Source organism: Lachancea lanzarotensis, scaffold LALA0S04, assembly GCF_000938715.1.
Source record: "Lachancea lanzarotensis genome assembly LALA0, scaffold LALA0S04, whole genome shotgun sequence".
NCBI classification, from domain to species: domain Eukaryota; kingdom Fungi; phylum Ascomycota; class Saccharomycetes; order Saccharomycetales; family Saccharomycetaceae; genus Lachancea; species Lachancea lanzarotensis.
In genome coordinates, this window is record NW_019212882.1 from 247,810 (window position 1) to 264,897 (window position 17,088).

A 17,088-nucleotide genomic window follows, 5' to 3' on the forward strand; every position below is an offset into this window, starting at 1 on the left:
ACATTTATCGAGAGTTTTTCACTCAAAGTTCAACTGAGTGTACCAAACAATAAAAACAACGGGCTTTGAAAAAATTGTTAACTATGTACACGATCTAAAAAGGATAGTCCCCACTGCTAAGTTATTTACTGTTAACGCGGAAAATGTCACCACTTATTTTCATGCGCTGAATGGCCCTGCTCATGTCGTCTTCGAAATTTTTGGGAAGCTTAGCGTCAGGTGGACTTTCGAAAACCGAGCCCATCATAATGAGCTCATCACTCGAGGCATCGCACAGAAAGGCCACGTAATCGGTCACATCGCGATCAAGCGTCTCGGTTTCGTGTGTATTTTTATTCAATTTGATCAGCCGTTGCTTAGTGTCAAATTTGTAAATTAGTTGAATGTGCTCAAGCGGGTGTCCAGGAACCATCATGACTTGTACAGAGACGAGCTTGGGAACAGTTTCAAATTTAAGTAGCTGCCAGTCTAGCTCGAAATTTTTAGGAAGTTGTTTCGCTCTTGCAGTGAGCGCTTCATCGACCCACAGTGACACCAACGGTTTTATAGAAGACAAATTACGAGCTGCAAATGCTTTGTTCACGTCGACGTAGCTCTCAATTGCGTTATTTTTCCACAGCAGAAAGTTGGGTTTCAACCCAGACTGGTATCGGAATAACGCGACTTGGACAGTATTTAGCCCAAAAGTGTAGATGCGTCTGATGAGGGCATTACCAAAGACGACCGGAGATCTGAAAAAACTTGGCAGATTTTTGAAGGAGGGGGGAATATAGACTTCTGCAGATATACCCAGATGTCTCGGGTTGAAGTTTGTCAATTTAGAATCTTTTTTCTTGACAGTTTTGGTCTCAGTGGTCGAGCTGGAGCCCTGCTGCCGAAGCAGGGTAGTGGTAGACAAATGTCTTGCCGGAAAGAGCACCCTTTTCGGTGTGCGGAACATAATTTTATTCAATCCATTCGGAAGCATCTCGTGAGCCACACGTTTGACGGGAAGCTTATAGAATCAGCTCTTAAGCTGGAGTGTCCTGAGATTTTGGGTAATTCTTCTACAATGCATCTAGAAGTTTTTCAAGATATAGTATAGTACCAATAAATAAGAAAACTGACAATTTTATAGAAGGAAGATGGAAATAGACGAAAAGTATGAGAATTTCGGCGTTTTTCGATCGTCGTGAGCTTTTTTGAGTGAGCTCTGGCGTTTTAAATCACATATTTTGCCTGAAAGAGTGTCTCAGCCGTATTCTAGTCATTCGAAAGCTTATTATGTGGTGGATTCCGAATTGTCACAACTGAATAATTATCTACTTTGTGGACTGACTACACAATCCAAGTAAAAGTAGACACGGCTATAGATGCTACTCGAAACGTATACTCTGAGGACGCTTTAAGAAAAGGCCCGTCATTTAGTTTGATGATTTGAATTAAATCACGTGATATGTGATATTCAAGACTTTGTCGTTACATGAGGAGGGTCTTCGTTCGAGGGCTTAGTCCTTATTGACTGGGCTAGTATCATGTATTTGAGCGTTAGAGGCTGGTGCAGTAAGTTAAGAGTGAAGTTTTATACCGCGACGACAGTCTAGTACGAAGTGATTATGACAGGTACAACAGACGAAACTTCAGCTGCACCGAACCAAATCCGCACCAACCATCATGGCTCAGAAGGTCACAGCGAGTCTTGAAAGGGACTAAAATAAATACGTTGCGAAGACTTTGGCCATGCCATCTTCTTCACTTGCGTAATCAATATCACTATTACCAGCTGCGTCGTTGCAGCATAACACGTAACATACTCGCTCGAGTTCCGTAAAAGCAGACACTGCAATCTGGCGAGTGTAAGGGAGCCCAGAAAAGGTCAGCAAGTGATGAAGTTAAACCAACAGCAGCTTATTCATCCGCCCAATCATCTGTTTTTTGGTCTTCGATTAACGTCATTTCGCAATTCCATGCTTACTGGCATGTGGGATCTTGCGTGTGCTTTACAGAGTATTCGGCATAAATTTCCAAAGGAAAACCAGACACCTTGAATCAGGACGCAGACTTAGTCTCATGCTCTCCTGTTCAACAAAAATTGTTAGTAATACTCATTTTGAGGAAGTCGAGCTTTTACAAGTAGATAGAGAGCACATACCCAACAGAAATACAGTAGCAAACTTAGGAGCTTCATATAAAGCTCCGACTCTTGCAAATGTCTCAACTTGAAGCTCAATGACACGATTTCGAATGATGAAAAACCTCAACGACACATTAGTATAAAATGATAATATCTTGCATTGTCAAAAGGGGAATGATCTACTCATCTCTACAATGTTATCGAAGTGAAACCTGAACGCGGATCCTTCAACTGCATTGCTCGTGCCAAATCCCCAATCCCCTCTTACAATTGGACCAGCATCACCCACAATGAAAGCGCTTCTACTAACTTACAAAATTAAGGACACGGAAAGTATCAATTGGTCCAAAGCCTTAGCGTCCTATCTCAAAAGATCGTACGGATCTTCCACATGGAGTCAGTTTTTCGATGTAAAACAAGCTGAGAATCTAGATCGTTTACGGAATAATGCCAACGGAAGTCTGGCTTCAGAGGCACTCATTGAACAGAATCTCCTGTACTATGCGTTTTTGGAACAGCTGTACATGAGGTTGGGTGCAAACTCTGGGCAGCTCAATATAGACTATACATGGTATGACGCGGCATACACGTCGACAAGTGGGTCTCAAAAGTATACTCAGAGGACGGTGGCTTTCGAAAAATCAAGTGTACTTTACAATTTGGCTGTGATCATGACGTTAGCAGCCAAAGAACAACTCGATAAGGATGTGAAGATTTCAATCGGCTACATGTCGCGAGCTTTTGCATGCTTCGATTATTTAAGTGAGAATTTCTTGAACTCTCCGTCTGTTGACCTCCAAGCAGAAAACTCCAAGTTCCTAGGTAACGTATGCCACGCAGAAGCGCAAGAACTTTTCCTTTTGAGAATAATCAACGGCCCAGACACCGCTAAGCATGCCTCACTTATAGCGAAGCTAGCGTCAATGGCCTCTTCATTATATGAAAAGGCTGACAGCTTTTACGAATCGGACTCTAAAGCCTCGCCATCTGAAATTCCATATGGGGACATCAAATGGAAGAGTATTATTTCCTGTAAAGTGAACTTCTACAAAAGCGTATCGGCCTACAACTACGGAATTATTCTTGAGCAGCAAAATAAGTTTGGGAAAGCCATAGCTTTCTTGAAAATCGCCGAAAGTGCTATTCTGTCCGCCATGGTTCACAAACTTCATGTCAAAGAAACTATGGACCTTGAGTCCTTCAAGAATCTCGTCCAAGCCAAGCACAAGAATTTGATCAAAGACAATGATTTCATCTATCACGATACTATACCTTCTGACGCGTCTATGGAAAATATAAAGGGTATGGACGCTGTGAAAGCACCTCCATTGGCCAAACAATTAGAGTCTTACATGGACAAAGTGGCAGAGTCCTCCGATATTCTGTTCAAAGGAATCATACCACTTGAAGTCTATGAAAAGGAGAGTATTTATTCTGAATTGAAAGCAGACCTATTGAGAAAAGAACTTGAAGTTGCCGAGACGGCGGATTGGGAATATTCGTCGTTTGTTGAATTTACAACCTTGCCAAAAATTTTAAAGGACCTGGAGAGCAGATATACCAGCAGTGCAAAGTCTGGAAAAACAGACAATCCTCAGTTGGCGATAATGAAAGAGAAATTGGATTTATGGTCCAAATCAGTGTTGAGAAATCCATATAATAACGTCGAGCTACAAATGCAATCTATCGTTGGGCTTAGAAAGAAAATTTTGGAGCTTTTGAGTTCCATCCCAGAAGAACAACAGGAAAACGCTGTGAAACTCAAGTCATCACTTTTGGCTGCATCGAAATCGGACGACAAGCTGTTCTCTTTTGTCCAATCCAATTTGACAGAACTTCAATTATTGAAGAGTCCTGCTGCTTTGGACAAGCAATGGACTGCACTGAATTCATTCCAGCACGAACAGCCGGATTTGCTAGATATTGACGACAACAAGAATGAGGAGATAAGGCAGAAAATCGGGAATGTGGGAAGCCAGAATGATGATTTAAGGATCCTGAAGGATGAGCGATCGAGTATAGTTCAAGACTTGAAGAAGGCAGTTAATGACGATGATATTACTAGAGTCGTTATAATGAATCGCGATATGACGGATAATGAACTTAATGAGCTGTTCGGTAAAGAACTTGATAAATTTAAGCCACTCAGTACCCGGATAGAGGCAACAATTTTCAAGCAGCGCAATTTGATCAACACTATCAAAATCAATCTGGATGAGGTTTTCAAGCTTACTGGATTGGATGATGAATCATCGAAAAACGATCCTAATTTGGTGAAAAGAAATGACTTCTACAACAGACTCAGTCAGGCGTTCAAGAGTTTCTCTGTTTTTTCAAACGATTTGCCTAAGGGGCTTACCTTCTACGAGTCTTTACTCAAAATGGCTCAAAACTTACAGTCTGTTGACTCAATCAAGAAAACGACCGCAAATGGCGTACTTCCAGCATTACCAAATCAGCTCAACGAGAGCTTCCAGCAATTAAACATTGTGCCGGGTGCCGATAGAAAGGAATTCACCGCTATGGCGACACTACCTCCCGTTCCGCCACGAACTTATGGGCAACCAGACCAGTTTACGATGTCTCCTTCTATTCCGCCCAAGCAACCACCCTCTGGTATCAACGGTTTGGGAAACTTTGGAAAACCAGCCAGTCAGACGGATCAGGATCCAACGTCGTTTTATAATAACCCGTCAGTGTTTGACGAGAGCCTCTATTCACGTTTCGGCGGGTAAGTTTTTGGAAGTGGGGGGCGTTTGAGGAATTTGCTTATTGATAGAATTTTTGGCGTTGCGCCGCTTCGGTTGAGCTGGGCCAGATCTTTCCTTACTAGTCTTGCCACTAGTTTTAAACCAAACGTCTTCTGAGCCGAAGTCCGATTCCGTCAGCTTGACAAAACTTATCAAACCATCGTCCATAACTGCCAAAATAAAGCTTCTGTAGCCTCTTTTCAAACGCCTTTGTTGTTCAATGTATGGATTTAGTCGTTTGACCGCTTTTCCAACTTCTTTGCTACCTGGAGAGGAAGCAGTATGAGCTTGTGTTAAACTGCCCTCATACTTAGAGCGAACACTCCTAAACCGTTGCTTGATTTCTGCATAAGTGGGAAATGTGCAGTCACTACTGTTTTTGTTGAAGACCAAAAGCTGGAAATCTGGTGGTCCCGGAACCTTTTTCTTGAAAGTGCCGCGCGGCTTCCATACATCAAAGGTGAACTCATGATCGTCTCCTTCAAATTTCGTGACGTACTTGTCTTTTTCCAAATCGTGCATCGTTTTAGGTGCAGCATAGTACGGCACCAGGTTTTTCAAAGCTTCATATATCTGACTGGATGTTGTATATCTTGTAAGGTGGTATTGAAGAGGATGATAGGTTGGTACCGGGAAGAAAGTAAAGATCGCTTTTGTGAGAGTTGAAAGTCCCTGGCGGAAACCTTTTTTCACGTCCGTGTGTGGGATATCCGCGCTTTCGCTTTTCGGCGTTAGCTGAGATGAAATTACGATAAATCCTAGCCTTTTGAGGTGTGCAAAGACCGCAAATTCATCAGTTTCTTGAGCTGTTTTGAAAAGTAAATATAGGTCTTGGATGCTAAGCAAGGGATCGAGTTCGTGGCTTTCACGATCGCTACGCTTGAAATACGGGGTGATAGTTCCTCGCTCAGCAAGGTATACAAATTCATTAAATGTGAGCCAACAAGTCCCATTTCTGTCAACTTTACCCATAGTGTGCATGAAATTACCTCTAGGATGCGGAATGAACGCCCTATGGCACTGTGGCACGTAATATGCTTTGATCTGGTTTTTCACCACTGTACCACGGGCCGCATCTGAGATCGAATCAAACATGGCTTTTTTTGCCCTGTAGAGAAGAAGCTCCTGAGCATTTGTCCCGTCCGGTTCGTAGTCCTTGTCACCTCTTTTGGGCACCACAGCCTGACTTTTGGACAATTTTGCAATACTCGACCAGTCTTTGAACAGATCGTCTTCTTCGTCGTCCGAGTCCAATACATTGGAATTGATACTGAGTTCTTCGTCTTTCTCCACGGTTTCAGAAGTCATTATTGAGGGCTACCCGCGCAAATTTCGGACGCACTAGCTGGAATCGTGCTGTCAAATCCGCTAGTCGATTGTCGATTTCATCGCTGCTGTTACAATCACTCATACTTTATCATATATATATACCAGGTGAGGACCCTACGACGAGTCGCTCGACACGAATCTCCAGTCTCAACATCTCAACGACCAACAACGCGTGAATAAGAGCTCCAAGTCCCTATATAATCCTTACCACTGCTGTTTCAACGTGTTGACACAGTTTCAAAGGAGTTTCCGACCTTTTTTCACTCAAAAATGTCGCTTTTTTTTAGGCAGACTACAGTTTGGTCGTGTTGCAACCGTTGCAAGCACAGGAACTTCCACATTTACACCTCTCCTTTGAATTCGACGCACAGCACTGTGAAACTTTGTCGGAGGGCCTTATCGGACTTAATGTGACTGGCCTTTGAGGCACATTACTGCATGTTTTTTTCGCTTTGGTTTCTGGTGTGGAGGACGAACAGCAAGGCATATCGGCGTTTTTACCGCAGGGATTACTTCCTCAACGATGTCAGTCGTTTGCAGTGTTCGGTCTTTATAAAAAAGGTTCTCGCTCGATAGTGGTGGGTAGAGGGGAGCCTTTTGAGCTAATCATCGGGGCCCTATTTATATGTGAATTCTCTCCGTCATTTTCCTCCCGTCCCCGATAAGCGGCTATATATACCCAATACGGAAAAAATGGGTCAGATCCACTGCGTATGAAGTGATAAGAACACGGGGTATAAAAAGTCGACCTTGGCGGCTAACTTTCAAACCTCTACCATTCACATTTGAGCTAAAAAGACACAAACAACAGTTGTTTGGAATAGTATCACTCGGATACACATATGTATATGTAAGTAGCTACATCACACACTAACCTCCTGATAAATAACTCTTAGTGCAAATGTACATAGTTGACGTTCGATTGAAATCTCCCACGTTTGAGATCGTAAGACAGACTACGCAAGAGCTTTCCAAACAGTATGGTATCAACTGTCACACAACGCTGTCGAAATCGTTGACATGTGCTATCGAAAACAAGCTTCGCAGAATGGCTCTAGACCATGACGGCGGCAGTGGTATTTTTGTGACCTCAAAAGATTTCGTGCTGGAAGGCCAGGGTTCAATCGAGATCAATGCCACCCCAACACAGGCTCAGATCAGTATTGTCCGTTCTCTCATCAAGGTAGTTCTCCATCAAATGGATAACGGCAATTACAAGTTGACAGAAGGCCAGGAGAACTTACTGGTATCTCTATGTGTAGAAAGTTTACAAGTGGAGGTGATTGTGCCAGATACTACATTTCACGAATCGCAAATGACAATGGCTGAAGAAGTCGCACAAGTGCTCAACGCATCACCTTCAGCAAAAATACGCAATGATGGCGAGGAACAGGGAGATTTCTCCATAAAATGCTATTGTTGCTTAAAATACGGAGAATTGGGATCAGAAGCTTATAAAATTGTTGACGATTTCGATAAAATTGATATCAAAGAGCCCAGCATAATGGGTAGCGATGACGAGAGCACATTGGTATCTATCCATCCTACATTGCCTAACGTTTCCATTTCGGCAGAAACAATGGCACAGAGCAAAGTTCAGCTCTTACCCTCGTCAGAGTATGAAGGACTTTGGGAATCTTTGCATTTTGAGGACAACATCAAGCAAAAACTCTACGGCTACGCTACCATATCCCTCAAGCTCTCCAAGTTCTCTCAAAAAAAAATCTCCAGCACAATGATATCCAACAATAAGCTTTTACTGGTGCATGGGCCTCCTGGCACAGGAAAAACGACAGCGTGCAAAGCCCTTTGTCAAAAATTGGCGATCCGTCACAGCGGAGAAACTGACAACATCTTCGAAGCCAGCGACCGTCAAGCAATTCTCGTCGAGCTATCCTGTTCTAAAGTTTTTTCTAGGTGGTTTGGAGAGTCTGCGAAAAACCTGGACAGAATCTTCCAAGACGTCGAGGACCTTCTGAACAATAAAACCATCAAAGAACGCTTCGTGTGCTTACTTATTGACGAAGTTGAGACATTGGCTTTATCAAGATCGTCTTCGATGAATAAAAACGAATCAACCGACGGTATGCGTGTGGTTAACACCTTACTGACAAGATTGGACGGCTTGAAACGATACAACAATCTGCTAATACTGGCAACGTCTAACCTGGTGACCGCACTGGACCCAGCATTTTTAGATCGAGCCGACGGTGTGTTTTACGTAGGGAAACCTTCAGAAAATGGTACAAGTGAAATACTGTACTCGACCATACGCGAACTAATTAAGAATGGTGTCATAATCAGTCACGTATGCAATACTCCCGCAATAGACGAAGAGGAGATTCGGTCATCAATTCGCCAGATCGCTCGGCAGTGTGTGGTATGGAATCGAAGTTTACTTGTTACACCAATTTGATCAATTTGACCAATTATGTTACTAACACTTTCACAATGCTGTCTGTCACAGACTTCTGGAATCAGCGGCAGAACCCTCAGAAAACTACCATTAATTTGCTTATCGGAGCATCATCTGTCTTCTCTACCGGTGACAATCAGAGATTTTATGCTCGCCTTGGCGCTCACTGTGCATCGATTTCACACGTTTCCCAATGACGAATCAAGTTAAGATTTGAATTTTAATGAACATCACTCATCTAGTATGAACGTATATGTCAAATGTGCGTGCTGCCTCGTGTGCGTGCTTAAATTTCATTAAATGAGTATTCGTTCTGCAGGTGTGGGATTGATGCTCGAAAAGAAAAAAATTGATGCGATTGAAATCCGCTAAATAAAGCAGACCTAAAAATGCTCGTTTGACGCAGCTTCCATCTACCAACTGAAGAAGACTTGATCAACCAACGAACACATTGGGCACAACTTTTGACAAGGTTTTTTGGTCTAAATAGATTTTACCATTTCGGGGCACCTTGAGAATTGAATATGGGACTTCCGACTTATAAAGCAGCTGCGCTGCTGTTGTGCCTTTCCGCTCCTTTTGTCTTGGCTGCCGGTGAAGTAGAGGATGCTACTGAAAGTGACGGTCCGCTGAGATCTTTTGCAATGTCAATTGCTATGATCGGAGTCTCTGAAATAGGCGACAAGACGTTTTTAATCGCCGCGTTGATGGCGATGCGCTATAAAAGAATGCTTGTTTTTAGCTCTTCTGCCAGTGCACTGTTCATAATGACAATTCTGTCGGGCATTATTGGCCGTACCTTCACATCGCTAGTACCTCAGCGTTACACCCAGTTCATGGCCGGAATTTTATTTTTGGTGTTTGGTTACAAGCTCACCTTGGAAGGTCTAGCTATGCCCAAGGACATGGGGGTTGATGAAGAGCTCGCCGAAGTAGAAGAGGAGATCGCAGTTAAGGACCTTAACAAAAATTTGGGACACGTTGAGAGCGGCGGAGCGCAGTCTACTTCAACAGCTCCCACCAACGTATTTCTCAAGTATCCTGCAGTCAACAAAGCCTACAACAAAGTGAAGGATACGTTGGGCTATGTTTTTAGTCCAATCTGGATTCAGATTTTCGGTATGGTGTTTCTTGGTGAATTCGGCGATCGCTCCCAGATTAGCACAATTGCCATGGCATCAGGAAGTGACTACTGGTTCGTCATTTTCGGTGCCATCGTTGGCCATGCCATTTGTACTGGAATAGCTGTTTTGGGTGGTAAAATACTAGCTTCGAAAATCAGCATGCGCACCGTAACACTAGGCGGTGCTTTCTCATTCTTCATATTCGCAATCCTGTACGTTCGGGAGGCTTTCGTTAACCCTAACTAGATAGTAAAGCCATTTATTTATTAAGCATCAAATACAATCACCATCTTGATGTGGGCAGACCACAGTAGCGTTACGCCTTATCATCTTTGTTGTCATTATCTTGAGTTATACCAAAATATCTTTGTCGTACAAGTCTCTGTATGGCTTGGTTTGTACGTCTCTCTAACTCGTCAAGATCCGGACGTAGCTTTGCTTCAAGATCACTAGTTGGTTTCTTGACAGTAAAGTGTTCAACTGTTACTTCAGTCTCAACAACATCGTCAATGTCGTCTGCTACAGGCTTGGCTTCAAATGAGGGAGATGACCCAGAGATTTGAGCGTCAAGCTTTAACTTTTTAGCTTCATGCTCCTCGCCTTCTGGAACTCTGTCACCGGCTCCAGTGTGATTCTGTCGAGAACCATCTCCACAAGTCTTGCGAGCCAAAAGCTGAAGTCTCTTCTTTCTCTCTTCGAACTGCTCGTTGAGAGAAGCCATCGGCACCTGAACTTACAGATTACAACCAACAGAACCAAGTATCTTTGAGTTGACGATAGACGAAAACACGTTGCAAAGATTCAAGAACTGTAGTTTATCCTTAATCTGAGCCTGCATTTATTTCGAAGCACACTCTATAAGTAGAATCTGGGACCTTACTTTATTCTATCACCAATGTCATGAAAAATCGAGTAATATTACAATCAACCTCTATGTATCTATATGCAATGCAGTAAAGCTTGTCAACGCAAGGTCTTGATGAAATTATCCAGGTTGTATTCTTCATCGTACTGTTTAGTATCCCACAGTTCTGTGAGTTCACCAACAGCTTCCTTAGCCTTGCCAGACAGACCGGATTCATTAACGATTTCATCCATTTTGCCCTCTTTGCTTTCCTTTTCTTGGGAAGGAACATTATCCGTGTCGAAAAGGTCTAGTAATTGATGTGTGTCCATTGAGGCGAGCCCCGAGTTTTGTTGGTTGATAACGGTCGATGCTATGTTCATCTTGAACTTTTGAAGACCCATGATTTTTTCTTCCAGCGTGCCTCTGGTGATAATTCTATAGACGTTCACGACTTTTTTCTGGCCCAGACGATGGGCTCTATCCATCGCTTGTAGATCATTCATAGGGTTCCAGTCGTGCTCAATAAAAATAACTGTGTCGGCACCTGTGAGGTTGAGACCCAAACCACCAACCTTCGTGGTGAGTAGAAGACAATCGATCGAAGGATCTTCATTGAATTTGCGCACTACTGCCTGTCGATCGCGAGATTCAACGCTCCCGTCCAATCTCATGTAAGTCACAGACGGCATGTGCTTCTTGAATAAATCATTTTCGACCATATCCAGCATGTCTTTCAACTGGCAGAAGATGAGGGCGCGATGTTGACTGATGACACTGTCAGTGGAGGGCAAAGAAAGTTTAGAGCTTTTCTCTGCATCTTGAGCTCCTATGCCACATTCCAACAGTAAATTGCGAAGCGCCCCTAGTTTAGGAGCATGCGCGACGTCATGAAGACTGAGGCCTGTCTGCTTCAAATAACTTTGAACTTGAAGCCATTGTGGATGATTCTTGGACACGACTAGTGACGGGTGGTTGCACAATTTTCTCATGTATTGAAGAGCCTGGAAAATGTGTTGTTTGTTGTCCACTTCAGCAACGTTTTCAATGTCCTGCTCTACAGTTGTCTTCTGCTTCTTCGCGAAATCTTTGTACAACTGCTTTTGTAAATCACTCAATTCACAATAGTAGTCTTGGATTATTTTTGGAGGCAAATCGGATAAAACCTCTTCTTTCAACCTCCGCAGCATGAAAGGAAGAACTTGCTTGTGTAGAGCTTCCAGGGCCAGTGCCCCTGCTTCCTGCTCCTTTGAGGAGGTTTTACTGTTCTTAGAAGCAGCAACAGGCTTTGCAAATCGCTCGTGGAACATTTTTTCTGTACCGAGAAATCCAGGCATCAGGAAATCGAACAAAGACCACAATTCAACAACATTGTTTTGGATTGGAGTACCAGTCAATATTAAGCGGTGATTTGCTCTTACCAGTTTTACTGCCTTCGCAAGTTTCGATTGCGCATTTTTTATTATGTGCCCTTCATCAAGGACGCAATAATTGTAGTCATATTGAGTGACGATATCGATATCATTTCGAGCAACGTCATAAGACGTTACAACAATGTCTGCTTCTCCTAGTTTATCTCTCAGAGGATATCTCGTGGATGGTCCACCTGCAAACACTACCACTTTCAAGAAAGGTGAGTATTGCTCAAACTCCTGCTCCCAATGACCAGTGAGAGAAGGTGGACAAACGATCAGGGAAGGTAGTGGTCTACTTTCTATGGCCTTTGTTTTTTCATATTCCTCATTTCTGAGGTATTGATCACTTGCGATAATGCAGATAGTTTGTAACGTTTTTCCTAAACCCATATCATCGCAAAGGATACCGTGAAGATGATATTGATTCAAGAACGCCAACCAATTGACACCGTCCTGTTGATACTTTCTTAATGTTGCCTTGATGGCAACGGGACAATGGAAAGGTTTAGCTTTTGAAGGATCCATCATTTGCTGAATGAAGTCTCTTTCTTTTTCACGACCTTCCATAAGCTCTTGAGGTAACCCTTCAGGGTCTGGTATACCAGCTTCGAGTGGAACAAGTTTGATTATGGAAGCAAAAGTAGACGTTGCAAGAGTTCTGATATCTTGATCCGAGTCACTCATTCGACCAAGCAGAGGAACAATGAGGAAAATAACGTATGGCAAGATATTGCTTCCCATGCACAACGCTAGATGATAAACTAGCTCAGTGGCACCTTGTCTATCTGTCACAGAAGAGGGGTTGCTCATTAACGGCAATGCCTTTTGTATGATAAACGGAAGAACCTGGATCGGAAGTGTGTTGGCCAAATCGGCAAAAGCTCTTGCCGCCGAATACCTGAAAACTGGAAGATCAGACCTCAAATATTTGACGAGGTACGGTAAGCGGGGAAGAACCTCACTGTTTTGTACGTCTTTGCTCATATACACAACGAGCGCTCTTAAGACACCCATTGCGTCGACAACTTCTTGACCGCTCTTAGAATCGGAAGGTTGGCCTCCATCCTTGTCTGATACGCGTTCGAGTGGATCAAAGATTATGTGCTTCACTTGTGGAACAAGTTCCAAGACTTTAGAGCCGAGACGAAGTAAGAATTCACTGAGGGTGTATAAAGCACCTTGACGTTTAATATGTGCTTCATGTGCTGCTTTTTGGGCGTTTGAATCGTCTTGGAAAGCCAATGCACTTTGTTCACGCACCAAAGTTAGAATGTGATCCCCATAATTGGAGTTTAGAGCGAACTCAGGTACTTCCGAAGTATCGACGCACAAGAAGCCACAAAGGTTCTTGACAATCTTATTGGCCACATTGCCTTTGCCTTGCTTGACCAATTCGACGACTAAGTTCAAGATTGCATCACCGGACCTCTTCTGTAAAATTTCGTAATTCTCTTCTTTGATACTGTCCATTAGTGACCTGATGAATGGATTCAACTTTGAAGGCAGGCCGGAGAACAGTAATGTAGCTGATGCATAGTTGGCCAGGACATTGCAAATCCTTGAACGCTTTGCCTCCTTAGCCGATTCTATAGCTTGCAGAACACGATGTTTAGCGTCCTCGATAGGTTTTTTGGCCAAGATCTTATGAGAGTTACTCAAATGACGGAAGAGCTTGTCGCTTGTCTCACCGTATGTTTTTTCCGCCGTTTCAATACCAAATGCTTCTGATCCGGCTTCAGCCTCGCCTTGAACTATAATGGCAAGTTGCGGAAGCCTTTGAGGCGAAAGCATACCAACGTCTGCAAAGGTCGTCAACAAACTCTGACACTGTGTTCTCAAAGCCTTCAGACTGGGCACAAGTTCTCTAAAAACGGGTAGAGTTAAAGGATCTGTTAAGTTTCCGATGAAAACAGGTCCAAAATTTTCAGAAATGAAGTTGATGAGATCGTCGCGGTCAGGGTGATCAGACTGTTCGGTCAAATTAGAGCAGAGCTCAGATATTATTATTGCCACAAGCATGCGTGGTGTAGCGTATGGAAGTTTCAAACAGTCCAATAAGACATTTGAAAAAAATGACTTTAAAGTGGATTCTTGGAACATGGATAGCGTGATACCAAGTGCCTTGGCGCCCGTAACTCTGGTATTGAAAATGACTTCCGTTCCTAAAAGCGTCACATCACCAGCAATCATGGGAGCGTCGATGTTTACCCGTTCGCTGTTGACAGGAGGTGGGATATCTGACTTGAGATCCGCATGCGTGTTCCTTTTCCGTTCCGAGATCAACTGGTAATGTGGAGATGGCTTCAAAATGTACTGGAGCTCCATGTTATAACTCTTTCCATGTTCACCGATCGGCGTGATGAGTAGATGCAAAATAGGCGCCAAATGCCTGCCAAACAAATGATCTAAAGTTTTGTCCGGGTTCTTCGTTTTGTACTCCTTTAGCATTGAGGTGTAAACATCAAACGAAAGCTCCAAGACCTGAGGATTTTGCTCGAGCAGTATATTCTGAAAAATGAGACGAAATACTTTACCGTTTATCCAATGTTTCACAAAGTCATCTTGTATGGATAAAAATGCCTTTAACAGGTTTAAAACAGCTTTCCTCACATTAGTGATAGAATGGCGTAAAAACGGGTACAGCTTGGGTACAAGGCTTTTGAAAGACCATTCCTGTGGATATGCCAAAGCCTTTGATTTGAGGACATCTAAAACTTCTCGCTGTTCGCATAGCTTGGCAAGGAGGTCCATGACAGATCCAACACTCGAAGACAAATCATCTTCCAAGTGTGTTAAAAGATTCCATATGGTGCTCAAAACGAGATCTATGGTGTTCGTTTCCAACTTAACAAACTCGACGGCGATGGGGGCCAGTATAGCAGCGGCCACACTTTGAACATCATCGTTGTGCTCTTTCAATCCGTAAAGTACAATGTTCACCACGTTCTCGAGTAAATCGTTTTGAAAAAGAAATTCCGTCTTGATTCCTACGAAATAGCGAATTCCAAGAAGACCTCCATGTGTGGCTTCCCATATCTTATGCGGTAAACTTATCAGTTTCGGATCTTGCAAAACAAGTTGCTCTAAAGCTCCAAAAATTTGGATGCTTAGATCGTCGTCCAAATGCAATAATAATGCAGCCATGGTCTGGGCGACAGATTCACGCACTGGGGCAACCACAGTGTCATAAACAAAATCTCCAAACCTATCCAAAGCAAAGACGGTCAAAAGTCGAGTAGCCAAATCTTCCAAAGCTCTTCTATTACGACGATCGTTTTCACGCTTGGATTTTCCCTTTATTCGCGCCACGCTCTTTGCATGCTTTTTAATTATTTCTCGAAGTCCCAGAGCTGCTGCGTGACGCGTTTCCCAGGCATCGCTGATCAGATTTTCCAATAACAACTCGTATATGCCTTGGAATTGCCATACAAGTCCTGCTACATTGTCATGCTTTTCCATTATTGGGATGACCATTGATTCGACCATAATACGCCTGGAATCCGTTTGTTCTGTCACTTCCAGTTTGGGGTTATTCAACATCGTGGGCGATGGTGTGGGACTTTGACTTGAATCGTCTTGGGCCATAAGCGTCCTTGAAATCGAGCTTTGAGATATATCAACCGGTTTTTTGGTGGTGGTCTTGGCCTGAATCTTGCGTTTACGTTTAGCCATTGCCATCATGCGTGCGCTTTTCTTGGACGTTTCTAAAAGTCCACCGTCAGGCTCACTTTTCGCTAGTTCTGCTACTTGGTCCTGCGACATTGTCGGCAGATACTCGTCTGAAGGCCCCGTGTGTTCGAGTTTGGGCATCTTGGAGCCCACCAGGTCTACTGTGGCGCCTGGAAACTCATCGATGCTTGAAGCCAGCAACGGTTTTCCAAACTTGAGCACTTCGTGCAGATTCCAGTCAGCGAGCGATAACAGCTTGCTATCGTCTTCTAGCGACTTCCACTCCTGGGTGTTGTCCACTTCTTCCAGCTTGAGCCGTATTTCGTTTTCCAGTTTGACCTTGGCCGACTCTCCCGGAATGTCCACTGCGGACTCTGATGTACTTTTTTTGTCCTCATTGTCTTGTTCTTTTTCGTCGTCGTCGTCGTCGTCGTCATCATCTTCATTGGGGTCCCAGGCTGGCGAGTGAGACACGATGCCACCCACGGCGCGAGCCGTGGTGGTCCGTGTCTCCCATTTGCGAGCCATCAGAAACGGATACACCCTAGACAGTAGCGACAACGTATCTTCTGGGTGTTGTTTTGCCAGGTCGCCCAACTGGTCTGCGGCCATGTTCCGCACCACCTGGGTCGACCCGGTCTCGAGCAGCACGACCTGGCGGTCCAGACGCGAGATCTGCGCTGTCATCCTTTTGTGTGTGTATTTGTGGATGAGTTTGGAGGAACAGTCCGATTTGTAGGTAGATTGGCTGCCTTCTTATATGCTTAGCGGCTAATCTTGTTTTCGTTACACAAAAACCTCGTATGCTGACGTAAGATGGTATCCCTAATTACGTAACACTATGCTGTTTTTATTTTTTTCGTTTCGTTCGATATTACTACAGCACGTGCCTTTCTCACTCCTCACGAAGTCAATATAAGAGCATCTAATGGTCACCTAAACAGAAAGAAAGACACAGAGGGAGAGAGAGAAGGAGAGAACGAAATTGAACTAGATTCGGAAAAAAATTGTGTTTTGAGTAGGAAAAAAAACCCCCTTAATTTTTTTTTTGTCTTGTAATTTCCGTTTAAATCCGCCTTTATTTCTTGGTTTCCCTATTTCTGCTCGTTCGCATGTTTCTTTGTCCTTTATATATAGAATGGAGTCCACGGCGGCCTATATCGCAAATTTTGTTTTTTTCTTTTTTGGCCTCTTTTGTGAAAGATTCGCGTCTTTTTTTTTTAATTGGCCCTTTCCCGTGAAACGTGATGCGAAGGAGGGATGTGGTCACGTGAGAACCGGAAACCATTCTTGACATTTATGTATTGTACACCGCTAAACAACACTACTCTACACTACACCAGACACACGTTATGTAACAGCCAGAACCCCGGGCCCGAAACCGCTTATGACTGATGGGTGTCATGTGACCACAACATCGCTTTAGAC

General features: G+C 43.5%; 8 protein-coding genes across 8 annotated transcripts; 3 read left to right on the forward strand and 5 right to left on the reverse strand.

Moving 5' to 3' along the window:
* Positions 1-121: 121 nt before the first annotated feature.
* MBA1 (LALA0S04e03048g1_1) lies at positions 122-967 on the reverse strand (the record flags this gene model as incomplete). Its single annotated transcript, XM_022772683.1, has 1 exon — positions 122-967. One exon carries the CDS (start codon positions 965-967, stop codon positions 122-124), a length of 846 nt encoding a protein of 281 aa, XP_022628124.1.
* A 1,436-nt stretch (positions 968-2,403) lies between these two features.
* BRO1 (LALA0S04e03070g1_1) lies at positions 2,404-4,848 on the forward strand (the record flags this gene model as incomplete). The annotated part of the gene is made up of 1 exon (XM_022772684.1): positions 2,404-4,848. The coding sequence occupies one exon, from the start codon at positions 2,404-2,406 to the stop codon at positions 4,846-4,848; it is 2,445 nt and encodes an 814-aa protein (XP_022628125.1).
* On the reverse strand, positions 4,831-6,171 carry SEN54 (LALA0S04e03092g1_1; the record flags this gene model as incomplete). Its single annotated transcript, XM_022772685.1, has 1 exon — positions 4,831-6,171. One exon carries the CDS (start codon positions 6,169-6,171, stop codon positions 4,831-4,833), a length of 1,341 nt encoding a protein of 446 aa, XP_022628126.1.
* Positions 6,172-6,484: 313 nt separating this feature from the next.
* On the reverse strand, positions 6,485-6,679 carry LALA0_S04e03114g (LALA0S04e03114g1_1; the record flags this gene model as incomplete). Its single annotated transcript, XM_022772686.1, has 1 exon — positions 6,485-6,679. One exon carries the CDS (start codon positions 6,677-6,679, stop codon positions 6,485-6,487), a length of 195 nt encoding a protein of 64 aa, XP_022628127.1.
* A 414-nt stretch (positions 6,680-7,093) lies between these two features.
* PCH2 (LALA0S04e03136g1_1) lies at positions 7,094-8,818 on the forward strand (the record flags this gene model as incomplete). Its single annotated transcript, XM_022772688.1, has 2 exons — positions 7,094-8,572; positions 8,660-8,818. The coding sequence occupies 2 exons, from the start codon at positions 7,094-7,096 to the stop codon at positions 8,816-8,818; spliced, it is 1,638 nt and encodes a 545-aa protein (XP_022628128.1).
* Positions 8,819-9,132: 314 nt separating this feature from the next.
* Positions 9,133-9,978, forward strand: GDT1 (LALA0S04e03158g1_1; the record flags this gene model as incomplete). Its single annotated transcript, XM_022772689.1, has 1 exon — positions 9,133-9,978. The coding sequence occupies one exon, from the start codon at positions 9,133-9,135 to the stop codon at positions 9,976-9,978; it is 846 nt and encodes a 281-aa protein (XP_022628129.1).
* A 70-nt stretch (positions 9,979-10,048) lies between these two features.
* Positions 10,049-10,453, reverse strand: NTC20 (LALA0S04e03180g1_1; the record flags this gene model as incomplete). The annotated part of the gene is made up of 1 exon (XM_022772690.1): positions 10,049-10,453. The coding sequence occupies one exon, from the start codon at positions 10,451-10,453 to the stop codon at positions 10,049-10,051; it is 405 nt and encodes a 134-aa protein (XP_022628130.1).
* A 242-nt stretch (positions 10,454-10,695) lies between these two features.
* Positions 10,696-16,347, reverse strand: MOT1 (LALA0S04e03202g1_1; the record flags this gene model as incomplete). The annotated part of the gene is made up of 1 exon (XM_022772691.1): positions 10,696-16,347. One exon carries the CDS (start codon positions 16,345-16,347, stop codon positions 10,696-10,698), a length of 5,652 nt encoding a protein of 1,883 aa, XP_022628131.1.
* Between the last annotated feature and the right edge of the window lie 741 nt (positions 16,348-17,088).